The 26,481-nt window shown below is 38.8% G+C and overlaps 2 protein-coding genes across 5 annotated transcripts in view; one reads left to right on the top strand and one right to left on the bottom strand.

The window, feature by feature from the left end:
- LOC107222760 (MICAL-like protein 1) overlaps positions 1-23,055 on the top strand; it is a 26,373-nt gene extending 3,318 nt beyond the window's left edge. The window contains exons 1-11 of one of the 4 annotated variants that reach the window (XM_046739027.1): positions 196-386; positions 5,452-5,733; positions 10,033-10,211; positions 13,393-13,484; positions 19,316-21,108; positions 21,240-21,468; positions 21,550-21,870; positions 21,969-22,104; positions 22,195-22,426; positions 22,512-22,624; positions 22,709-23,055. In XM_046739027.1, the coding sequence (XP_046594983.1) occupies positions 5,582-5,733; positions 10,033-10,211; positions 13,393-13,484; positions 19,316-21,108; positions 21,240-21,468; positions 21,550-21,870; positions 21,969-22,104; positions 22,195-22,426; positions 22,512-22,624; positions 22,709-22,896 (3,435 nt within the window). In that variant the 5' untranslated portion in view covers positions 196-386; positions 5,452-5,581 and the 3' untranslated portion in view covers positions 22,897-23,055. Of the gene's footprint in view, positions 1-195; positions 387-5,451; positions 5,734-10,032; positions 10,212-13,392; positions 13,485-16,494; positions 16,549-19,315; positions 21,109-21,239; positions 21,469-21,549; positions 21,871-21,968; positions 22,105-22,194; positions 22,427-22,511; positions 22,625-22,689 lie in introns of those variants that run through there. The other 3 variants (XM_046739026.1, XM_046739028.1, XM_046739029.1) reach the window with 3 other exon arrangements.
- On the bottom strand, positions 23,045-26,481 carry LOC107222765 (protein-lysine N-methyltransferase EEF2KMT). Its single transcript, XM_015662267.2, has 6 exons — positions 26,387-26,481; positions 26,139-26,288; positions 24,143-24,298; positions 23,856-24,053; positions 23,247-23,754; positions 23,045-23,181 (listed from the first exon to the last, which is right to left on the bottom strand). The coding sequence occupies exons 2-6, from the start codon at positions 26,220-26,222 to the stop codon at positions 23,045-23,047; spliced, it is 1,083 nt and encodes a 360-aa protein (XP_015517753.1). The 5' UTR covers positions 26,223-26,288; positions 26,387-26,481.

The following is a 26,481-nucleotide window of genomic DNA, read 5'->3' as shown; positions in this document are numbered from 1 at the left end:
AGAGAGTGGCTCGGACGGTAAATACGGTGAACAAAAAATTAGACACATAGCGAAGAACCGCAAGTGGCGCCTGAGTCAGGTAAACTCTCTTTCTCTCTCTCTCTCTCTCTCTCTCTCTCTCTCTCTCTCTCACGACGGCGGTAGCGTGGAGAGGGGAAAATTAGCTTCGGGAGAGCAGCAGCTTGGTGCTGCAGTAGTGACGCGCGGTCTTTCAGTATCGTATCAGGACACGCGTGTGCGGTCCCAGGACTCTCAGGATCCGAAACTTCGAGCTACGAGTTTACGAACCTCCCTTTCCCAGCCGCCAAGTAACAAGTGGTGGTGCCGGCGCTGCGACGAACAGCGACGAACGACATCGATCCCCGATGACACGAATTATTATAGCTGTAAGTGCGAGTATAAACGACACGACAATCACGAAACTAACGTTAGCATTCTCACTTGTGTTCCTCGATATTATCAATGACAGCGTGATCGCAGGTCCGGCCATTCGTTCACCAGACATTCATCGGCCGAACACGCGGACAATACGGGAGAGCCGCTCTCTCCCCCCTTTCTCTTTCTCTTTCTCTTTCTTCGAGTACTGCTGATCCCTTCATTCCCTTCCGTTGCCTCTGTAAGTATCTGCCACCCAGTTCTCGCTCACTGCTCACCTCACATCCACGCCGATGATCCTTTCCCACGGTATATATCCTCGGGTATAATCGGCGTAGACGGCAAACCGAACGGGGACGGTAGGACCCGCTCGTACGGTATATATCATCTTTACATACATACTTACGCCGCGGCGAATCGTGTGTTCACTTTTTACTCCTTGACATCGCGTTGTGTCGTTTTGTTCGGTTAAAAAACAGCCCCGTCAGCTGCTGCTGCCTCTACTGCCACTGTCGGGTTACGCATTTTACGAATTTTGTCCTCCGTCGAACTGTTCGAGGTGATTTTTTTTCACTACTTTTCTCTGCGATATTGCAGCGCACGATTTTAGAGTGTGAATCAAGTGTTTATTTTCTTGATTTTCTTTTATTTTCTACACACCTTTCTCTCGATGACACTCCACGCTCTAGTTTTTCTTCCGAAAATTTACACGCGAGCACATTCTTTCGTGTAGTTACGTTTTACCGTACGCATATAATGTATACGTGCCATACCTGCATTGTTTGCGTTTAAGCGTGCTGAAATAAGCAGAGAATAATGATAAACACGCTTGTCTCGAAGTACTGATCGTATATCATCGGTGATTGTAGGCACCCGTAATTTTTTCTACTACGTATCGTATAAATAATAATCTATACATGTACACGTGTATTACGCGTCTTGACCACCGTTAACTTAACTCACTTATCTCAACGGCGATCTCCTACCTAACCTAATTCAACCTAACTTAACCTAACCCAACTAAAATCGGTGCAGGTTGTAAGTCCGTGCACTTCGTTATTCGGATCGAGTATGACTAATTTTAACCAATTGTAACGCAAATTCGACGCGGCGGCGTTACGGTCAAATTTGGAGCGGTGTTTTTTTCCTTCACAATCAGTCAGTCGCTACGTAACAGCGGCACGCGTAACTTGTCTACTGACGTCGCAAAAAACAATTCTTTTAAGGAAGTAAAGTGCGGTTTATCAGTCAGACGAATTCGCGCGCGGAGTTTATTACGCACAGTGATTGTTCGGTTGGTTCGATTGTTATCTCCCGATATCGAGACGTATTAAATAATAAATATCGCTGAGATTGCACGTACTCATTTACTCTGTGAGTAATTTGTTATTTTTTTAGTTTGGATTGACTGTAAGATTCGTTCGAAAAGAAACTCCGTGGTTCGAATAAACTGTAACGCCTAAAGAAAAGAGAAAAGCATGTTTTACCTGGAGCTACAGTTTGATCTTTCGAAAGTTGTTATACCTAATTACTCGACTTCGTTTCTCACAAGTTCGATTTAACCTTTTGAGTCGTAGTGGTAAGTCTTCTTACCACCTATGTTACATCCATGTTTTGTACGTCTAGAGAACTTTTCAACATATTTCTTTGCGGTATTTTTCTATTTCTGATAGTACACCAACAGGTTTTCAATACTCTAGAGTAATTATTGCGATGCAATGTTAATTATTATTGTTAGAAACAAATTGATTGAAAAAAATGGTGAAAATTGAAGGAATAATTCATTTCCGAGAAAGTTAACACTCTACGGTTACACGTGTTTTACACAGATTACAAATTTTTGGGGATGCTGATTACGAATCTGAAATCGGATTTTGAAAATTCAAATTCAATCAGCGATCCCGAAAACCCCTCCATGGCCTTTTTGGACAGCACTCGGTCAAATATGAAATTTTCGTCCGCTATCTTGAAGTTTTGATATCTGATGTGAAATTCGTAATGAGCGACCCCAAAAACCAGGGAACACTATCTTGTCATAACAGATGACTCAGGACAATAATGCGTGACTCAAAGGGTTAATGTTTATTTTATAATTTCACCTATTTCTTCCTGCACGTCAGGATGGGGACGTTGTTTTAATCGTATTTCCTCCTTCTCATCTATAGATTTACCCGATCGAACGAAACGTACAAGAGTTTCGATTTTGCACCGTGTCCATAATAAAGTATCAACGGCAACACAAGGCCGTGTCTCGGCACAAGACAGCTGGATCGAAAGTGAAAATACATAGAATAAACCCGTGTTACTTATTTCGGTGCCGAAAAACTCTGCCCGTTATTCACGCTTGCCTATACTGCGTAGACGGAGGCGCATATATATATATATATATATATATATATCTGTATGGGTGTAGGTCTTGTACCGTTCCTGGGGGATCAGGTTTTCAGAGTCTCGTAACTCTATACAGACTGGACGGATGGACGGACGAAGACCGAGGGGCCTGTGAACCGGCTACGTGCTCCGCCCCGCGTGGCTCAACGGCTATTGTCCCGACGGTTCCTTCACGGTTTTTCCATTGTCCGATGACCCCCGACTTATACTGCCTCGCCGTAGAGAGATAAAGAAGGAAACAAACCCCCGTCGTATAATCGTTGCGCCCCGTTTTACCGTCGCCGTGAAAAAGTTGACGTGCGAATCGGTTCTAAAATGTACGTCTATATTAGGTTGGTTCGTTGTTTGACTGTTTTCTTTTTTTCGTTTTTTTTTTTCTTTCAAGTATTTCTCACAAATTTTTCGAGTGGTACCTTAAAAAAAAAGAAGGATAAAAAGTGAACCACCCTGGTATATACGTACGTAGTAAAAATCCCTGGGAACCGAGACCTACCGTTTCGTTTTTCCCGTCGGGTCGCGTCGGACGGGACGAACCTTCGAATTGCGTGACCTGCGGCTTGGCCGCCTCGAAATTGGGTTCTGGGAATCAGGGGGGGAGGACAACGGTTTGTATTATACAGGAGTACACGTAATGAGACGCCGAAACACGGCTCTTCGCCCATACACGCCGCTTGTTTTCCCTCTCCTTAGAAACAATCATCTTTATAATGAAACATGATTTTTGGCTACCCTGCAGGACCGCGAATTATTGTTACAGGGCACGGAGATAATTCGCGTTTCAAGCTCGTGAAACAGCTTCGAGGCGATAATAATGGCTACCGAAACACGCCGAGTTTGATTTTTTTTTTTTCGTTTTTTTTTTCATTCATCTTATGTACCAGACTCCAGAACGTCGACATGTACGTACATTTGAATTTTTAATTTTTCGATACCATTATTTTCTTTTTATAATCGTTGCGGGGTGGGGGGTCGTTGGTGGTTTAAATCAAGAATTTCTATAACCTTATTCTGCAACAGCTTCGGCCGTCATCTTGAATTGAAACAAAATTTGCTATTACTAAAATTGTAGAGAATTAAACTTGTTTCCTACAAGTGTAGTTTTGACCATTCTTAGTCGAAAGTTGAAAATGTAGTGCGAGTAATTCCACAGAAACGAATTTTCCCATAAATTCATCGGACTGAAGTCAGTAACGGTAACGTAACCAAACAATGGGGGGTAAAAATTACTATTTTGCAAGTTTACTTTCGAGTATTTCAGTTTTCAGAAATATGAATACATTTTGCCTTATTATGATTTATTGAATTTCCGACATTCCTGCAACTGTGAAGTAACGATTTTCCAAAACGCTAATCATTACAATAGCGTTACTAACTTCAGACCTCATGTAAATTCAAGATGGTGGACGAAACTATTGCAGAATCTCGTCAAAATCCTGGACTTAGACTACTAATGAGGGTACAAATGCGGGCGGTAATGTCACTTTTAATAGCAGGATGTGCACCTGTCGCAACGTTCAGTCGGTGAACCGGCTTGAGGCACTCGAGCCATTACGGGCGGCCAGTTTCCGGTGAATATTGACTTGCGTATATAAGGTATAACACCGAGTCGACAGTTTCTATCGCGGAAGAGGCTCTTTTCTATTTATTTTTCCTACTTTTCTCCCTGCGTTTATAGCCGCAGTGTAAACGGCAGCGCTCTTCTCAACAGCTATCTCTGCAAATATTATAGCCGCTGCGCACTTGAAAAGAGATATTGCGTGTTTTAATATGCGTACATACAGGTATATATAATACAACAAACTTTTACAACCGGGCGTGCATTTATCCATGCACGCCTATATTATTATAAGTAACTAAACTTATTACGCGCGGTGAAATTTCTAACTCAAGTTAACATTGCCTTTTCTCCATTTTATACAGCAAACGCGTCAGCCACGCGAGAATAAGAAAGGGGAATGAAAAAAAGAAAAAAAAAATCCACACCACGAGAAAGACCTACTTATGATATAGTGTTTAACAAGCGATGATTTTTTTTCTTTTGACCACGCGTTTTTCTGCATAATTCACAGCTTAGAATACGTTTCTCGTACAGTTATACCTTATATAATAATGAACACAAAATACGGTTTTTTGTTTTTATCTTTTCGCCTCGGTCTAAATTCCGAGTCAATAATTATATGTTATATACATCAGTTTTGTTCGATTTCGCAATTGTCTGTGAAACTTTTCGCTCTGCATCGTACGAATTCGACGATGAAATTATCTTTATCCTTTTATACAGGCAAAATTTATTCATGATATATAATAAAAGTACAGGTGGCGTTGAGGTATATAGTTATGTGCAAATCTATCACATCTACAGGTTTCCACGTCGTATTTACAGGTGGAGACCTATCTCGCGGTTAACGGCACTCAATTAATACCGTTTAACCTATAGACTGATTGTACACTTTTTTCTCTGTTGTTTTTTTTTTTTTTTTTCGCAAAACAAATAATAATTTAAATTCTCGCCTCATCCAGCTGCATGCGCCTGCAGCGATTACAAGAATAGAATTTTTTTTACGATTCTGAGAAAGAAGAACTCTAAACGTGCCAAAACTTATTTTTTATCTCGCTCGCTTATTGCGAATGTATACAGTAATACATAAATGCAAGTCGTCTCACGAGATGTGTTTTCTTTTTCAGATAAGATACCGCATCGGTGTATAATAATCTTTCCCTGCAATCGGAGGTCCAGAGAGCCGGAGCAGCGACAGGTTCGGGAATTCCCTGCAGCCTACAATAAAAGGAACCCGGGAGAGTAACGAAGCGAACGATGGCCGAACGCCGGGGCACCAAAGCCCTCGAATTATGGTGCCGGCGTATAACCGAAGGCTATCCTGGTGTCAACGTGCAAAACATGACGACCTCGTGGCGCGACGGACTCGCCTTTTGCGCCATGATTCACCACTTTCGACCAGATCTTGTGTGAGTCCAACCAACCGAAACCTGTAGCCGGCTCGTAGCACGTGTCAGGCTGGATATCGCAAACGTGTACAATAAAACGAGGCGAGAGGAGGAAAGAACATGGATTTTCAAAATTCGTCAACACTTCGGAGCAGTATAACATATCGGATTCGGAACTCATAGATCTTAAGGCCATTTAGTACTCCTACCCTTATAGACCGAGCAAACACATCCCTGTTCTTTCTATATTACTGGGTTATGTTCGCAGTTAGGAGGCCGAAGAAGAGCGATTTTTCAAGGATTTTTCACGAACAGACATCTCAATTTATTAATTACATAAAAATTTATATGCGTAATGGGGTAACATTGAACCTCATTGTGATATTTTTTATTCTTGTATCTGGTCTTTAATCAAAGGAATAAGCAAAATATTAATTTCCTAAAAAACGGTAGCTTTTCACAAAAAATTCGATTCTCCACCAGAATTTTCACCGTAATTTTTTTATGAAATGGAAAATATCTATCGGAGAGAAAAAACCTTCGATCAAGGATTGTAAATGCATTCATAAAGCTTGTGTAAAAATTTCAGACTGATCGGTTCAACCGTTTCCGAGGAATCACGCACACGGACTTTGAAAACAGTTTTGCAAAAAACGCTTTCAAAGTTTCACAAGCACTTTTAAAACGCTCCGGGGCGTCTTTGCAAACGTGCGCGTAACTTCGATAATATTTGTCGGATCGACATGAAATTTTCTTTTTATCTACTTGAATGTTTGTACATTACGAGAGTGAAAGTAAAAAAAAAAGAAAAATCGATTCTTGAGAAATCCTAACTGCGTGTAACCTCATAAATAAACAAACCAACGGAAAGGTTTCAAATTTCGACAGTGCATCGCTCTTATGTGACGGAATTCAGAAAAGTTACTCGTATCCCGAAAATCGTTGAAAAAGATCGGTAAAGTTACGAGCACTGCTTGACCTTAAAAGAGGCCTTGATGGCGCGACCTTTCGCCTTCCTCTCTCTCTCTCTTTCTCTCTCTCGGCGGAGGAATCGAGGGGAGGCGAAACATCGAGCTGTGTGTGCAACTATTGCAAAATTCTCCGTTGCAGCAGCGGCGTGCACTCGCCGAAGATAAACCCACGCGATAAGCGTAATCCAAATGGAAAAATGTTCGATCGCGAGAGGATCCGTTTCGTTTCACCGCGGCAGCTGCACGTTCCGAGTCGATCCGATTCTTATACGCTTGTAGTAGAAACGCTGCACCAGCGCGACCGGGTCTAATTGACGAACGGAGTGTGACGCGCCGATCGCGGACCTCTCGTTATATCCACCGGCTATTTGAACACACACAGACACACAGGCGCAGACACACTCATATCCTTTATCGTTTGATTCACAAATCCGCATTTTTATTTTATTTTTCCTTTTTATAATCCGCTGTGCTGCGCAACAGCTTGTAAATGACCGGGACGCGCGTGCCGTTTCACGATTCGCGACTATCTTGTAGCACGGATCCGATCCCGATCAACCGGGAAACTCACTCGATTCTCGCCTTTCTTATTTATTTTATTTTGTTTTTCTTCTTTTAAATTTATTCCTTTTAACTTATTCTTTTTATCACCTTGTAGTTTCACGATCTGTTTCCTCGGTTTTTACCGATGATACATATATAGTCGTGTTTTATCGCGCAGTCGTTGGTTGATCGAAAACTGGGTCAACTTTTCACCTCCTGTATAGTATGCGTATTAAAAACCGTCGTCAACTACACGCCTCGTGAACAGGAGACCCACCTCGGGGCCGTTCATTAATTACGTAAGGTTTTCGGGAGACGCAGAGAGGAGGAAAATCGCGAATTGGGTCGTTCACGGTGTTTTTCTTCCTCTTTCCTTAATTTTTTTTTTTTTTTTTTTTTGCTGTCACCTGTACACTGACTTTACATTTTGACACACGGGATTGTACGGTACATGCATACGGTATTATAAATTCAAACGCTCTTACAGATGGGAGAAAAAATTCATTCTTTTCTTTCAAATTGCAGCGGGAGAAACAAAAATGAGTAACGCGAAACGAAGCCTTACGTCGCGTATATAGGTATATCCATAATAAACAGGGATGTGAAAATCTTGTTTGGCTTCGCACTGCATCGCGAAGGGATCTCATAGGGGAGAAAAGGGAATGGAAAATTAAAAGAGATTGTCGTTACCTATATGTTATAATATTCACATACTCTGCCACGCGTAAATATCGCCTTTCTACGCGATATACTCGCGTCGAGTATTATTATACGTCGCATAATAGGTGTTACGTTCACATTATTATATTATATGTATATATATATATATATATATATATATATATACGCTATGCGCAACAATGAAGCGTCGTGCATTGCAGTGTCGAAGGAAACGGGAACAAGAGTCCCTGAACAACCTGCGCACGGTTATATTTCCGACTTTCTCTGTATAAGAAATTCCCTTGGTATCATTTTCTCGCTGTTCACTCTGCAATGTTTACTTTTAGAGGCGGAAATATTACAGGCGCACGATTAATTAATTTTTACTTTCTTTGTGTCATTCCTGCGTGCAAGTAAATTATGTGCGTATAGATTCAAGGCCTCTCTCGGGTGCATAGAAATAAACAAATTCTCACGGAGTATAATATTTTGAAAATCTATTTCAAGATTTACATTTACTTATAATTTTCGACTCTGCCTTTTCTCCCCCGCTCGTTAACGACCACTAGGCCAAAAATAATCGATGCATCGATTAATCGAGTCGAAAGAAAAAAATAATCAAACACGACTCGATTGAATCGGTAAGAATTAATCGATTAATCGCCTGATTCGTGTCTTTTTGAAACGGTGTATACGAAACCAAAATTTCGTAAATTTCAGTATGTAGTCTTAATAGCGGAAAAGTATTTCGATAATTCATAGGTTCATTCGCAATATTGTTAAATTTCAGGGGGAAATAATCATTCATCTTTCACTTGATGCATCAAATAGATAGTTAGTTAGTAAGACAATGATCATAATTGTTGCTCTGATCGCCTAAATTGATATTGTATCGCGTGTTTCGTTTGGAAAATTTATGCAACATATAAATATTTGTTTCTCTCATTTCTCGATTCCCGATTTATCTGCAGTTGAGCGTTTCGACGGGGTGTGGCTGCCTCCTCCTCGTCTACCGTAGGTGCTAGGTGACTCCGGCTCTGAGTCATCGGTCGATCCCCGCCACCGTCGTCGTCGTCGTCGTCGTCGTTGTGTTGTATTGTACCCCGTTGGATCGGACGGTCGGTTGGTCGGTTTGTCGGTCGATTACGGAGCCGAAGAGCCGGTTATAATACCGTGTCGTCCGGTCCGCGATTGCCGCCGCCTACCGCGCTCCGTATAACGTATTCTCTTTTTACGCATATATCATGCACGTGTAACGGTCGCCCCTGTCTAGCAAGTTGGAAACAAAAATAAGAAAAAATTAAATAAAAAACTAAAATAATTATAATAATTTACAAAACAACAGAAACAAAGAAACTAGAAACTAGATTGGCGACAAAAATGTGCGTAATAAAGATACGCGTAGGTACAACATGGGTATAATGCACGTGCATCTGGATACGTAATATAGAATAGCTATATGCGTACACGGAGAGAATAAGAGTGCATATCTTACTCGGAACTGTATGAAAAGAGGAACCCTTCAGGTTTTTTGCTAAAATATAGGCCTCAAAAATGCAGAATTTATTATGAAAACAGTGAAAAGCACTGTGTGCAGAGTAAAATTTGATGAGGATGAAGTCGGTAACGTTACTGTAACGATGCACGTTACATAGGAAAAATCGTTACTTTGCACCTTTGGGTATGTCTGAAATTTAGTAAATCATGATAAAGAAAACAAAGCATAACGTTCGTTACGTTAACGTTGCTAACTTCAGACTCAACAAAATCTGTTGCATTTACAGTAAAAAATATGGTTGACAGGGGTATTTTTTAAAACCAAAAACTTTGAGGTGTCTCTCTTTTCCTGCTGTTTTCAGTAAAATGCCCTTTTTTTCCATCTCTCCGTATACTTTCAGAGACAGTAATCGAACACAGAAATGATAGGGTATCTGGTAGAAAATGGAGAAAAATTTATAATAATCCGTTCTCGATCACCGTGCATGTACACCTATACTGTAATTATCTTTGAACTATTGCGGAGGGTATTTATTATTGTTGTTATTATTATTATACACGTGCGTACAGGTATATAATGTATACGGATAATTGATTTCACCTTCGTTATCATACGTATATATATGTATTTATGTATGTATATTTTCAGGGATTTCAACTCGTTGAACAAAGATGATGTCTACGGTAACAACGAGCTCGCGTTCAGGACGGCTGAACAGCATCTCGGGATACCCGCCCTTCTCGACGCCGAGGATATGGCCTCTTGCGCCGTACCTGATCGTCTCTCGATTCTCACCTACCTCTCGCAGTTTTATCAAACCTTTGGAGGTGAGTCGAAGTGATACTTATCACCAAGGCCCGGATGAATGTGTATTAAAAATGACAAAATATATACGCATAATATAGACTTGGAACACTAAAATATGGAGCAAAGAATAACAACTATTGCCCAGTGGAATACACTTTATATTTTGACATAATTTATGTTGTTGTTTGTTATATCACGCAGGCGGTATCTGTTATTTTTTACTCCATATTTTCACCATTAGTCTATATCGTATGTACATATCTTGTCATTTTTAATAGACATTTATCCGGGTCCTACATATCACGCTGAGTGCGATCGGTATGTCGAAAAGTATGTGCAGTCGATTTATATCCACGCACAGATCGATGCATCAATTGATCAAGGAGATGTATTTTGAGAATAAACTTGAACAGCGTAGCGAAAGACTGGGATAACCGGGAATAGTCAGGGAATTATGACGAACCATTTGGAAAGACGTACTTTTTTTATATATCGTTTTAAAACTTTCGATATGCTTCGTAAATTGAGCTAAGCTAACTTTTGGAAGTGGTATATTTGTTCAATTTCTAATTGTCCGCGTGAAAGGAAGTAATACGATGTGTTTTTTGCTCAACAATATCTAACAATATAGTTTCGTGGGAAAACGTGAGGGAATTATGAATTTTTTTTACGGAAAATATGAGAGAAAAGACGGAGAATTTTATTTCAGCAAAATTGTCGCTGTCCTGTTGAAGGAGTTACGGATGAAAAACGTTTCGGATGATTGACCGCGGTATACTTTGATTATTAAGGCTGAAAATGTTTCTCTCGCGAGTGTCACTTTTTCTTTTTCTTTGCCTTCTCCGTTCCGGGAGTCGGTGATAAAAAAAGAAAAAAAACGAACGTTTAGATAATTATTAGCCTCTCGCATGCCAACAACTAAGAAGCGTTTTGTGTGTCGGTATAAGTAAAGTCAGCTCCTAGATACGGAATTGCGAGAGGAGTTTTAGCTGATGGCAAAGCCAAGTTGCTACTTGTTAAATAGGCCACAGGCTATGTCGTGTCTCCATGCGCCATGTGCGTGTATATAATTGTACATGTATGTCCGTGCAGATGTTTGATGGCCGTATAGCAATGTCCTTTTGCTGCTGCTGTTGCTGCTGCAGGCTATCTCCTTGGCTTTCTCTTATCGACGCATTTATGTAATAATTATTACTCTATTCCTCGCGCTAACTCCTCTCTGCAGCAAAATACTCGTGTACAGATTCTCACGTACGAGTATTAATACCTGTATGTATAATTTACATATAGGGCATTCCATACCACTTCTACCCTTGACCTCTCGGATTTGGCCGATCATTTTTTATATGATTGTTTTCACTTTTAAAGGAACTCTGGTTTTTTTCGTGAATTTTTTTTTTTTTTTCTAACACGATTTGTTTTTTCTACAATTTTTTCTACAAGTCCATTTTATAGAACGACACAATTTAAAAATTTGAAAAATTCTGTAAAATCGTGTGTCAGATATCAATATTTTTAAGCTTGTTAGAGCCGGAGTGGGGTGATTTTTTTCTTCTACAAACAATGTTCAAAAAAAAAATTAGTAACCGGAGTCATTTTACTATAGATGGTTGCTCAAACATTTTTATATGTCGCATCGGATTTTTGAAAACTTCAGATTTTTCGGAACCATTTTACCGCATTTGCAATATTTTTTATTAGCAAAATGAAGAAGAGAAAATATCTCTTGCGAAAGATTTGAAAAGTTTTTTCAATGATCCGGTGTGATGTACGAAAATGTTTCAGCAACTATTCACAGTAAAATAACTCTCGCTTCTAATTTTTTTTGAACATTGTTTCCAGAAGGAAAAATCTTCCCATTCCGGCTCTGAGCTTAAAAATTTTGATACTGAGAAACATTTTTTTCAGGTTTTCAGCGTTGATCAATACAATTGTTTTAAAAAATATTGTAGAAAATTAAAATCGAGTTAAAGACATTTAAGGAAAAGGACCGATTGCCCTTAAAAGTGAGAACAATTATTTAAAAAATCGTGGGCCCAATCTGAAATGTCAAGGGTCATACCCAGGTCGAAGTGGTATGGAATACCCCATATATATATACATTGGTGTAATTCGTGTATATGTATTTTCAGCATATGTATATCTACACGTACGTATGCAATATAATAGGAACGTCGCACATCGAACAGCGCTGCAGCACAACAACGCGATTGCTGCACATCCATTAATTATGCACGTGTGCAAATATTTCACCCAAGTGATTGCAGTGTATAAATTATTGTTGCAGAAGATGCTGATCGTGTGAAAATTTTAGGTTTTTTTCTTCCCCCCTTTTTACTCACTATTGATTATTTTTCTTCTTGTTGCTATAGATATTACTTTTTTCACTTGTTTTTTTATAATTGATTTTCGATATCAGTTACAGAAATATACACTGAAAAAAGAGTTTAATTTTGTGCCGTTAAGAGTATGTTTGGCTTAACTAAAATTTGATAATAATAACGAAAAATTTATTTTACCATATCCATATCCAAATGTACGTTTCGTTAATGGTAAATAAACTCTTTTCTCGGTCTAGTATGTCATGAATGGCTAGCTTGAAATTAATCGGGAACATGAGAAATGGGCATTGATTGTATTCGAAAATCCAGAAGTCTCATATAGCGATTAAAGTGATTTTTTCCGTACTCATTTTATCAGTTATTACTCCAATTAATGTCGGATACAGTCAATCCTTCAAACGCATGATTAGACAAGATACCGCCTGCATTAGATTATCTCTTCTCTTTGTACAAACATTATCCATATATCAAAAGAAATAAGTAGAAAGTCTGTATAAATCATTAAATCTCTCGTGTCCTGTTTATGTATTATGTATGTGCAGTAGATAATTATTTTACCGAATGTAAGAAAATCTGGAGTTTCTCACATGACTTGAATCGAGTCGAGTTGAATTATGTGCGTTGCGTTGGTAGGGAGAAAAAAAATAATTGTTTGCGTAACGCTCTAGTGCGAGTGATAGATCTAGTGGCGAACGACGGAAACTCGCTCTTGTGATGTAATAATAATTCTCATTTACGATATATCGTAACAACACGACTATCGAACAATGAGAGTATTTTTAATTAAGGAATTATTACAGTATATAGCGCATTATTTTATTTTACCCTTAAAAATAATACTCGAATTCTTCTTTTTCAGGATTATCTCCGAGTCGTTCGGCGCTTAAAAGAACCAGCAAGGAAGAACCCGACGCGAGGCTCGCGTCTGTTTCCGGTAGTCCCCAACCCAAGGTAAGTTTTACTACGTGCGAATAGTCTATGATTTAAAATATATTAACTACATAAATCAACCTTCGATCATTCCTATTTACAATAACGTTCCAACAACTTGACTTTTTTTGTTTTTTACTTTCTTTCCTCTCTCTCTCTCTCTTTTTTTTTTCTCTCGTTTAATCGCCTGAAACGAACCGTTCTTATCCTTTGTGCGAGACTGAGAACTTCCGGTCGCGACGCTGCAGTAGGTACTGAAATATTCACATTATAGCAAGGAATTATTATTATTACTATTATTATTTTTCTATTTTGTGAAAAACGTTTGAGCGTCGATTCGTTATATTCTATGATAATAATATCACTGGGAAGAAGATAAACTATGCTTGGGTACCCTTTTAACAGCAGGCCATTACGTAACCATCTTCACATATTATTCATATAACTCACGTCGTTATCATATGTTTTAAGGTTCGTGTTACATGCCGCAGAGATACCCTGGATCTTCTCATACTCATACCACGATTCTCATTCTTTCATTCTATGAAAATAAACATTATACTTTTACTTCTTCTTCTTATCCCCCTTCAATTTTACACGGTTCAGTAATCGTCGTTGTATTTTTTATTTTTTTTTCCCCTCACAAACGCTTTGCTTAATTTACAACTTCCTACAAGCTTAGATTATCGTAATAATATCTGGTGGTTTAACGATTTTAGATTTTCCTTAACGATAAAAAAATAAAAAAAGAAAAAAATACATTCAATCTTCACGATATAGGTATAGATTTAAATCAACCGAATCTGACGAAGAAGCTTCGCTTCTATTTTTTTTTTGGGTAGTAAAAATATAACGGCGTTCAACATTTCTAACAAGGCCTCGTCCTCACCTGGCGGTCCTCAGGGTCAAAACAACGAGTTTGATGGTGAAATATTTCCACCGTTCACTTAATGTACGAACTTAAACGCGTTATTATACCCGTAAAGGAAATGCTTACCTGCATAAATACGCGTACATACATACCTAGGTGGGTACATGTTGAGATAACGGTACAAGTTTCGTCGCCGCTTATTAGCAGTCGGAACGAGTACGCATAAACCCGGCTTAAACCTCTTGACTTATTATTTTCCTTCTTCTTCCTCTTCTTCTTCCATCACCTCATCATCTCATTCTTATTCTCTTGTCCTGCAGTCCATGGGTGTACACATTAGGGTGGTCCAATAAAAAAAAAACGACCATTTGTTTGTGTTTTTTTTCAAAGTCAGCACGTTTGATAGTTGCAGGAAGAGGAAATAAGATGTCTGTTATAATTTCAATATCTAGTGATTCCTGACAGCAATTTTCCATTTAATGATTAATAGGGGAAGGTACATAAATCTCCCATTTTTGTAGGGTATAATTTAATGCTCCGCAACAAAGGTCTTCTAATTTTTTCCATAGCACAAATATTTCCAAAGTTATTCAAGGTCAAAATTGAAATCACGTATATCTTCGCTGTTTTTTTTTTTTCATTTCAAAGATCAAAAATCAAATTTTCTCTCGCTTATAACAAAGTTCCGTTCTTACCACAGCGTAGGATAGACGCCGTCCTGTCATTTATATTACAAGGTGTAAGGGTACGTGTCGGATGTACGAGCTGACTTTCAATCGCATGATCAATAAACCACGGAAGAACGTACATAAGCGTTATAAACTTTCCAATGATCGGATGGGGCATCGAATGGGATTAGACTTTGGATTGTAATACAGACGGCGACACTCACATGGAAGGAAGCTTGTTCAGTTATGTAGTCGAGTATATTGTTGTAACCGCCCTCTTCTCTCCCCGCTCCTTTCATGCCATGCGCTACTCTTGCTATTCTCACGATTTTACAATTAGCCCACTTTCAACGGCGGCCCCGGAAAATTTTACCATCATGCACTACGTGCATAATCTGCCTCGTTCGTTTATATGTGCCAGCGTATTGTATGCACCTGGTTAACCGTGCGCTATATATCCAACGACTTTCCTTTATCGCAGTTCTGATTGCGAGCCAAGTATTGTCAACGACTGCAGATATTTCGACGAATACGCAGGATCGTGTTTCGAGATTATTTTATTTCCGTCGAGTCTTCTGCATCCTCGTAACATTATTATTCTTTGTCGTTCGATTTCCCTATCTCTGTACATATATGAGTTATATACGATTGTACTTGTATGATTTTCATTTACAGATTTTCGTCTCGTTTCTTACCTCAGACGATTTTGACGGAGTGCCCTCGTTGTTTTCGACGTTGTTGTACATATATTGAAATATTCAAGTACGCTTGTTTCAAACACGGAAAAGGTCTTAACAGACTCATTCTATACGCTGTTATGAACAAAAACACGGCAATTCATCTTCCTTTCACGCAGAAATAAAAAAATTTCATGGATTCTAGAAAATTGCAGTAGTAAATTCGTAGATTATGCCATTTCTTTATTTCTGCATAAAATGAAAATGCGTTGCAGTCTTTTTGGTTCAGAATTGTGTATAGAATAGGGCCTATAGACCTTTTTTCGCGTTTGAGATACGTAGACTTCGATATTTAGAAATATTCACGTCAACGTTGAAATCGAATTCATTCATTCATCCGTCCGTCCTTTAATTTTTTCACACCGTCAATTGCAATCGTTTTATTTGATTTTTTACATTCTGATTTTTGTCTCGTACCCTTATAATATTGTATGTTCAACAACGTTGTGGTCTTTTATTTTCTTTTTCGTTGTTCGTCTGTCCGTTTTTAGCATCATCATCGTCATCATCATCATCATCATCATCGTCATTATTATTATTATTATTATTACTATTTTTACCGTAGTAGCGCATGTGTGAAGTATAATGTAATGAGTTAGTATACGTGCGTTCGTTGCATTATATCATACGTGTAATATGTTATAATCACACCGATACGATACGATATTCTCAGTTCGCTATTGTCGATCATTTGTAACGACGTTGTCCTATCATTCGAAATTCTTAACACTTCACTGTTTATTTTTGTTCTCCAGGAGGAAAGCTTGGACTTAATGGGGCAATATAAACCTGAAATATTCTGCTAGAAGGTAAATCGCTTTGTTGTTTATTGTTTTTGCTTACTCACTCACTCACTTCTCACTCTGCACTATAATGTTTATACATCTAACGGCGGCGGCGTTTCATGCTTATTAAATTAATTGTTTCGCTCACAACTTTTACTGTAAACGTCAGGTATTGTACATACAGTTTGTCTTGTACGCAGAGAGAAAGAAAAAATGAAAAATTTATGCTCATTATTTAATTTTATTTTTATTTTCACAGTTTACACTATCAAATTTAACTCGCCTGACCTCTCTGCAACTTTATTATCCCGCACACTGTTCACGTCGCATGTCACACCTTCCTTACGGTATTTATTATATGTTTATTTATACATGGTGGTGCGGTATTGGTTTCTCATACTCACATTTATGCATATACATGTTCTGCACTTCATCGCTCTCACGCGTATAACGATAATAATTATAAATCAAAGAAATTTTTATTTTTTATTTTAGACATAGAGGCGTTGCAAAGAAGTGAGAATTGACGTTAGGAGTCAAATATTACGCGTACCTGTAACGTGAGATCTATTCGTTGATAGATTTGACTTAAAGGATTATTTGTAGTAAGGGATCATTTGAGGGGGGGAGACCGGTTTAGGACGTTTTTTTTTATTTTTTTTTTTTTTTTTTAAATTAGTTTCATGAGTTTTTTTTTTTTACCGGCAATAAAGTAATGTACATAATTTATTGACACTTTGAGAACATTTTATACATCATATATTCAAATGAACATCGTAATTTTTTAAAAGTATTTCCATGGAAAATAAGGGAGATTGCAACTGCCACCCATCGGAGGTCACCATCGGACTGTCTAGATTCTGGAGGCCACAGGTTTTAATCTGAAATCAATAGGGTTTCAAGTTTACTTTAAGGACATGTCCTTCTTCTATATGAACCTAAATTTGGAGTAATATTGTTTAAAAAAAAAAAAAAAAAAAAACGGCAATAAATTGTGCCGTTTTGTTTAAACACCTGAGTTAGCAATTTTTTCGGGGAGAAGATGGGTTCATGTAGAAGAAAATTTGAAACCCTATTGATTTCAGATAAAAACTGTGGCCTCCAGAACTTACACAGTCTGATCTGCGCATCTTCCATATTTTCCGAGGAAATATTTCAATGAAATTATTGTCATTATTTGATTGTATGCACAAAATGTTGTCAAAGTTTTAACAAGTGATGTACATTCCGTTCTTGGCAAAAAAAAAAAAAAATAAATAAATAATAATTCGGAAACATATTTTCCCTCCTTGACGATGAGTTTCCTGTATGCATAACTGTTTCCGTTAGGTGTATACGTCGTTGATTACTTGAATTGCCAAGTAGTGTTGTTATATCGGGCTATAAAGACGATGATTAGGCGGTACTTGACTCTATGCACACTTGAAAAATGTAAGCAGGTGGTGTAGGTGGTGTAGGTAGGTATGTACTTGGTCGGTGGGTGTTTGTGCAATGTAATTCTAAAAATTTCCCGTAGCGCGGCAGTCAGGTCGGGTATTACTACCATTGAAAATAAAGAAATAGAGAGAAAGGGAGGAGGCGTCCCTCCGCTCCGTAGGGTCTTTTCTCTCCTCACCACTCCTACTAGGTACTCACCGTATAATCTTACTTAGGCACATAGGAAGCGGCAACGAAGAGAACCCTGTCATAAGCCACGCGGTGCTATTTATACTTCAGTATCGCGTGTGTCGTTCGCGACGTCGTTGATGCCACTTTGATTTTTGGTACAAAGTGTGTGCGGACTCCATACTTGCGTTGTAATAATTTTATAAAAAAATATTATCGCGTCGCCGTATTTTTCCTCGCGCTTGTTGTAACTGGACAACAGTCGTATTTGTTGCCTTTGATATTTGAGCGGTATTTAAAAGATTTCATGTCAACGACCCTTGAAGTAATAAGACTAATTTCACGAAATTCGGCTCTAGTTAATTATTTTATCGACGTTTTCATACATGACTCCAAAAAGGAATATTTAAATGAAAAAATAATCGTTATTGTATAAACATACTATACATATTCAAAAGATATGCAGCATGAGGAGGAATATTCAACGGTAGTTATGATACCTGATACAGACTGTGACGTGTCTGGTGATTCGGAATCCCAGGTTCGCTCCATGTTTTGTTTATTTATTTATTTATTTTTTTTACAATATTTTAATTGTTCTAAAGGTTTCAATTTTTTACCATGTCTATAGGAATTTTTTTTCATCTTGACTTCAACTTATTGGAATTCACGATGGGCCAAGACGTAGTATTAATATATTCATTTCGAGTTGGCGCTAAATCATTTACTCGCCTCCAAGTGCCAGCGTTAGAATTATCAGACGTTATGTCATTATAAATATGTGTCCACGTCTCATTTTACAGAACTATTAGAGATCCCCCGTTTTCGTGTTACATTTTCGCCTAAAGATTGTAACTGACACTGCAGGTGCAGCTGTGAAAACCGAATGATGTTACAGATTTTTAAGGAAAATTGCATAACGAATCTAGATATTTTTTAGCTACCAAGATATACGCCCGATAGAGAGAGAAAAAAAAATGGATTCATTTTCACGCGAACGGTGCAGGCATGATTTCCAATGTAAAAAACCGTCAAAGAACGTGTGACTTCGGGAAATTCCAATAACGCACTGCGTGCCCCCCCCCTCATTATATGTGCTCCCCCACAGTATATAGTGACGTTCATTAATACATAATAAATCTCTCTAATCCTTGGTTTTTTTTTCTCCTTTTTTTTGTTAATTTAGATGGGGGTTCGTCTGGGGGTGAGAAAGGAACCGTGCGTCGTTTGCGGTCTGCCAGTTTTCCTCGCCGAGAAATTGGTGATCTCGCGTTCGCTGTACCACCGGACCTGCTTCAGGTGTGCAAGGTGCAACAATCAGCTAACCCTTGGTAATTATTACGAGACCGAGGAGGGTCAATACTGCTGCGAGACATGCCCGGACGAGGAAGCCACGGTCTCCACTGTTCCGGTTATGTACCAGGACTATAACCAGACCGCGTTGTCGGCCGGATTAAGAGAGCCGCTCGATTATCGTCCGCCTCCGAGTCCGACTTACAAACGGGCTCTCAGCGACGAGGAGAAGAGCTCGAAGCGTACGAGCAATTCTGCCGTCACTTCTGAGGTAGCGAAAATCAGGCTGAACTTTATGACGAACCAGTTGCTTGTCGGAAACGAGGACAACAACGAAGTGACGACGAACGAACTTCGGCCGCGAACGACTCCAGCGAATGACGAGATATCACCGCAACATCCTGCAGATAACGAACGTCGGACCCCAGACGAATCGGACGATCAAACCTCGGAGGTTCTTCTCGGCTGCAGTTTGCCTGTAGCTGAGCCGATGTGCGAATCTCCGACTTCTTCTTCATCTTTTACGCCGACAAGGTCGTCGTCGAATCCGACGATTGAAGTCAGCGGATTTGAAGAAAGTGGTAGAGAAGGAACGCATTCACCCGCGGCCACGACGACGACGACGACCCCGAGGCGTAACGAGGAGGAAGAAGAGGAGGAGGAGGTGAAGGAGGAGATCGGTGTAAATAATACAGATTGTAATTTAAGTCGTAACTATAATAATGTTGTTAGTAATCAGCGTCTAACTGCCACCGCGAATCATGACTTAGATGATAGTAATAAAAGTTTAATGTGTAACGAGGATACCAAAGACACGCTTGCTGCCCGCGGAGACGAGGCACGGATCAGCGAATCTGCTGGACAGCGTCTCTCGCTCGTTCAGCAGCGACTGATGATTTTTGAAAATAATAAACAGCCAGATGTTGTCGAGAAGAGAGCAAATGAACCAAATTCTGTTTCTGTAAATAATATTGTTCTATCGAGTAAGAAGACAAAGAGGAAAGATAGGGAAAAGGAGATTGAGGAAGTTGTCGACATGGAAGAAAATGATCGGAATATTGGAAGTCCTCAAGAATCCGATCCAATATCGAAACAACAGAAAAATAAATCTCCCGTGATTTCACAACTGGATACCTCCGATGATGTCGAGGTAGTTGAGCACGAATCGTTCAAAATTTACGATGCAACATCGTCGACAGATAGTGTTGAAACAATAAATACAACGGATGCTCAGGTGCCTAAAACCCAAAACACTACCAGTCTACTTAATGTGTCGGGTGTAGATTTGAGTACCTCTGGTGATTACCCAGAAGACTTGAACCCCTTTCAAAGTGATGACAGTGATGAAGATGGCAAAATCAAGGAAGAAATCCCTCAACGACCCGCAGCGGTTCATAATAAGTCTGATAAATATGTATCTACTAATCCTTTCGGCAGTAGTGACGACGAAAATGAGAATGACCAGGAAGTTGTTCCCCCGCGTCCAGCTGCACGCAACAGTTCTTCGGTTGTTAATAAGACTGAGAATACACAGGGTGCGCAGCCTCCAGTCAGGCGACGCCTTCAAGCGCCACAAATAAATCTCAATCCCTTTTGGAGCGACGATGAGGATTGTGAAACCGACGAAGATAACTCAGGGACCAACATTGATAAGGGTACGCCAGTGCCGAAGCCAAGAACAAAGAAGTAAGTCTGAGTATTCAATCCATGAGCTGATTTATTACTCGGTACTGAAAAATCTGTGTACATTTAAAAATTTTACCTCTTGACCAGTATTTATTTTTTACTGAAGTTGATGGTTTAATATTAATTTATAGACTAACTCCAGAGCCCAGCCCTGTACCACGAAAGACCTCCCTGGATCGTGGAGGACATTATGCTTCTAACACTTCTATAGGAAGTGCGGGATCATTGATTACGCCGGGTGGTACTTATCGCAAGAAAAAACCAGCGCCACCCCCGCCTATGGCTCAGGAAATGTTCTCCACTACCTCCACTTTTGATACCCTTACTTTACAATCGCCAGATGATTCACAATCCGCAACTGTAAGTTGTTAACAATAGCTTGCGCGATTGATCATGTATTCAAATTGCAGTGATTTATTACCATATTTAAAAATATTTCAGGATGTTCCTTTACGCACGCCACGCATTCGAAAGACTAAACCGGCGCCACCACCGCCAATATTCACAAGTACGCCACAAAACATCACAGATCTATTTTCTTCTGAGGAGAAAAATGCGGAGGAGAGACGATCCGGTATTTGGGATGATCAGAAGAGCAGTAAAGATGAAACCAACAGAAATCGGCAAAGCTTATTCAACATACCTGACACCGATGAAGGCGGTCAACACTACTCTGCAGCCTTTGTGGATAAAAGTGCTCAGGGAAAATGGAAGAGAAAAAAAGGTCCTGCGCCACCGCGACCAATTCCGCATAAAAGAAAAGTAAGTTAGTCACAATCCAATCTTGAAATGTTGTTTACGTAATATCGCAAATAAGGTTTCTATTTTTTAATTTCTTGTCAACATTCCTGTACTTTCAGATAAAAGTCATGTCCATAAAGGATGTAAAATTAGAGCTGGATGAGATTGAATTACAGCAACAAGGTCTGGAGAAACAAGGTGTGAGACTCGAACAGTTGATCAGGGATAAGTGCGAAACTGGGCAAGAAAATGAAGGTACGTATTTTTTTGTGAACGATGGGTCCTGCCATTTTTGTGTCTCATTTTAAATTTAAATTGAGTCTAATTAATGAGCTTTTTTTACAGAATTGACAAGCTTACGTGTGGATGTGGAAGAATTGGTTTTGGAACTCTTTGCACTAGTGAATGAAAAGAATGAACTGTTCAGAAGACAAGCTGAGCTTATGTTACTCCGTAGGCAACAAAGACTGGAGGAAGAACATGCAGATGTAGAGTATCAAATTCGGTGCTTGATGAGTCAACCAGAAGCAACCAAAACAGACTCCGATAAGCAACGAGAAGAAGTGCTGATACAGAGGTTTGAAAAGAATACCTATCTACAACTTGTAACGAATCAATTTCGTAGTGTTAGTCAGTAGTAACATTATCTAATGCTAATACAGATTGGTGGAAATTGTGGAACGGCGTAACGAAATTGTTGAGTGCCTTGAGATGGATCGTCGCAGGGAAGTTGAGGAGGATCGCAGCATCAATGAGCAAATGGGAATATTTGCCGGTACGAACTGTTGATCGTTATTATATTTAGCCAATATAATTTATCCCTTATTTTCAATGGTATAGCAATCCATTGATATTTCAGCCAAGAGTAAGGCTGATCTAACGATGTGCGGTAGCAATGACTCACAAAGTTTGCCCATTACCAAGAAGGAAAAATTGAAGGACAAAGTAAAAGAAAAAAAAGTGAAGAAAAACCATAAGAAGGATGCCGACAAGGATGTAGATGAGACTGAATTGAAGCTAAAACGTCACAAAAGAAAATGGTTTTAAGTTATATTATCTCAAGTTTAGTTTGTCGTTGAGCTAATAAGTTCAGTTTTTATTTAATACTTTTATATACATATATTTTTTTTGCACAAGATTTTATTATTTATGACTGTGTATCATATAGTTATGAGCTTAATAATAAATGACATGTTTACAGCTTAACATTATCTTCATTAACGGTAAATGAAGAATTTACTATTTTCATCATTCGAATAGGCGTGTCATCCGTGCGAATGAAGTGCTCTCGTTTTGGGAGCTTCATTTCATGATAAACCAGATCATGGACACCTGTAAGTGGTAAACGTAACGAAATTACTAATAAACACTTGGCAATACCTTCAGTGGCTACTTACCCAATATCTCTGTAAATTTTGATATGGTGTCTGCATTTCGAATTGTAGCAGCGACTACTGCGTAGGTACCATTTGTTGCCAGTAGGTGGTTTAATGCTGAAGCAAGGCTATGGAAACAGCTATCATCGTACAAGACATCGGCAGCAAGGATTATTTCAGCGTCAACAGGAATGCATGCAGTCTTATTTGAGCCATCGTTAATATTTTCCCATGGTAAACATCTAACATCAATGTTTACTCCATTGTGATGCATTTTTAGATTTATGTTACTTTCATCCTCGTAACAATTTGATAGGGAATCGTTATCCGTTGGAAAATTAATGTGTATGTTCTTGCATAGCATGGTAAGAACGGCAGGATGAAAGTCTGAGAATATGTATTCTTTTGGTGCACAGGAACGAATAATGGCAAGACCAGTTAGACCGACTCCGCAACCAAGTTCCAGTATCTTCCTTCCCCTCAGAAGTTCCTTGTTTTCCATGCACCATTCTGCCAAACCTAAACCAGCCTGGTTTGAAACAATTGTAAGAAACAGCATTGCTACTTTATATCTGCATATGTATTTGCCACTTTTTATGTAATATTTACGAGATTTAATCCAATTGTTACCTGCCAAGTGCACAGGCCAGTCGTGCCTAATGAAACAATGCTAACACTTTCCTGCAAGGTGATAGCATTCGTACAAGTAGGATTCTCGTTGTATAAAAAGTGTCTATACTGGGTCGAACTCTCTCCATCGTCAGAAGATACCAAACTACAATAAGTACTATACATTTCGTCGTGGACTTCGTTACAATGGTTTTCCAGCTAATAGACAAAAAATAAATATTCCGTCAATTACAACTCTAACGTTCTACCAGAATTGATATTGATGATTGAACAAATATTGCGCAAACCTCGTTAATCAGCCGTTTCAAAAATGATTTTTGGTAAGATCGTTTCATCGGATATTTCTTTACAAGTTCGGTATTCACGGTTTTTTCTAAAATCTTTCTTTGCATTTCTGGAGTCATTGCCTCGATTATCTCTGCAGTTGTATCGTTCCTAAAATTCTGACATAAAAAACGCTAATTACAAGCCCGACTGATTGAATTTTTTGGGTAATTTAAAAGTTGAATTTTTAAATTGACAATAGCAACAGTGATATTCGATAATGCGAGAGTTAATCATTTATTTTCCTAAATCACCGTATAGAAGATCAGCCTTCTGAAATCTTGCTGAAAAAAAATTAAATATATCATCGATGTGCGTATATTTCATATGACGAATGTACGTTTCAAGCGGGTCGAAAGCCCCATTCAATGAAGGCAAAAGTTTTAGAAAGAATTGTAATTGGCGCGTTTTTGCGAGCCGTTCAAGTCTGAAATTAGAAGAGAATCGATATGTATACGACGCTCTAGAATCATCGAACGATAAACAAAAGAACGTCTAACAGAGGTTGCCCGCCAAAACAATTGCCGAGGCGCGCTAGTTTAGTTCGGAACGTCGGCAAGTTCAGGTGCGTGTCGGTGTCGAACCCGCATCATTATTTACGATATTACTAAATGCACAAAACTTTTGTCTCTCGAGATATTGGATCCGGGTAAAAAATTAGCGCTTAAAGTAAGTAATTATTCGTTTTCAGTCGAAGACGTGTTAATCGAGTGGTGTAATTATACGTTTTCAGTCGAAGACGTCTTCATCGCGTCGTGTAGTTTGAGCAAGTTTGGCGTTGAGGTGACTAATAGAAATAAATTGACCATCGATGTGCCGTTTAAAATATATCGGTAACGGATTCATAGATCTTATTTCCTTCTCATACATTTGTCGGTTCGTTATTTGTCAGTAACGTGAATACTGAACAATAAATAATGTTGATGAATATTAATATATAACACGAAGTCGTAACTACCTATATTCGTAAATATATAACTCGGATGCAACCAAGTTCTGGTGTGACGCGAATCTTTTTTTCGCGTCATATAGATAGTAGGTACGTAGCTGATTGTTTCCGGGTGATGTGATACAAGTGAAAAGTTTCTATTCTTCTTGAGAAAAAGTGATTTCTCCTTACGAACGTGTTGTTTATAGTGTACGCGGAGTTTATATGCAAGTATTAAACCTCGTTTGTTTTTGTTTCAACGTAAATAATGGTAAGAATTCATCCAAACGAATATCGCGTATTCAGGACGCCTGCAGTGTTTTTGTCGCGTCGAGTTAATTGAAGGCATCTCTTCGATTTCGTATTCAGTTAGTTACGGTTTTTCGCGCAAGAATGTGATCTAGTTTTCAAACATCGAAATCTTCACGTCTAGTGCTTTAAACAAGTGTATAAATTTCATGCATTCAAATATTTGAAAATTGAAGTGAACAAAGTGCAAGTGCTGTGCATGAGTGGATTACAATACTTCGAAATGATGCTGAGGGATAAAAATGAATCGTCGAGAGCCGTTAACGTGGTAAGATTTTTTGTCAATCAAGTTTTTCCTGATTTAAAAAAAATCTTTACTTACAAGCAGTATAGTATAACTTATAGAAAAAGGATTATTACAATCTCATTAAAATTCTTTTCATATTTTGTCGTGAGAGACTTTCATGATAGTTGAACATCGGCTTACAATTTTTTCTTCCCACATTTCAGCTCTGCAGTAAAATGCCAAATGCACTTAGCGGTCGGCAGATTTGGTAAGTCGCATGATTTGATTTTGTGCTTCACTTTAATTCAGTGCATTCATATACCATTCTACCTTGCTACTATTTTCCTCATGCGAATATGAGCAGAGAGCGCTTTTGGCAAACTTGCATCAAGTGCTAAAAAATTATCTTTTTTCCCCTGCAATTTTTTTTACAGCCTAATTGACTCTTCCTTAAAGTATAAAATTAAGGCTGAGAAAGTAGCAGTTATGTACTCACGTTCCATCTCAGTTTGTTTATTGGCGTACAGGCAAGAAATTGTCTCTGAACGAAGTTTAGGTCGATATTACCTCTCTCCTCCATTATGACAACCCAATGAAACACCTGATTGAATTTGCTTCGCGTCCTTGCGGGATAAATGTTCGTTTCCTAAATTGTTAATTTTAATCATTTGCCGTAATTTTATCTACCACGTGTAGCTGTCACTTGACGGTTCGTATTGAGAGGTTATACTATTCAAAACTTACGACTACTCGTCGGTAAGGTAGACAGCGATGGTATAGGTACCGTCCTTACCAAAGTAGGGCGCAGTTACTCATTGCAAGCCCACGCAGCTCTAAAC

This window comes from Neodiprion lecontei, chromosome 4 (assembly GCF_021901455.1).
Source record: "Neodiprion lecontei isolate iyNeoLeco1 chromosome 4, iyNeoLeco1.1, whole genome shotgun sequence".
NCBI classification, from domain to species: Eukaryota; Metazoa; Arthropoda; class Insecta; order Hymenoptera; family Diprionidae; genus Neodiprion; species Neodiprion lecontei.
The sequence above is the reverse complement of the archived record's forward strand: the minus strand, read 5'-3'. Positions and strand labels throughout refer to the sequence as shown.

Excerpts from the sequence above, each read along its gene's own strand:
- LOC107222765 (XM_015662267.2), bottom strand. The coding sequence starts at position 26,222 with ATGGAGGAGAGAGGTAATATCGACCTAAACTTCGTTCAGAGACAATTT. Across the intron at positions 24,299-26,138 it reads TAAACAAACTGAGATGGAAC|AATTTTAGGAACGATACAAC; the intron begins GTGAGTACATAA and ends TTTTTATGTCAG. Across the intron at positions 23,182-23,246 it reads AAAATTTACAGAGATATTGG|GTGTCCATGATCTGGTTTAT; the intron begins GTAAGTAGCCAC and ends TACCACTTACAG.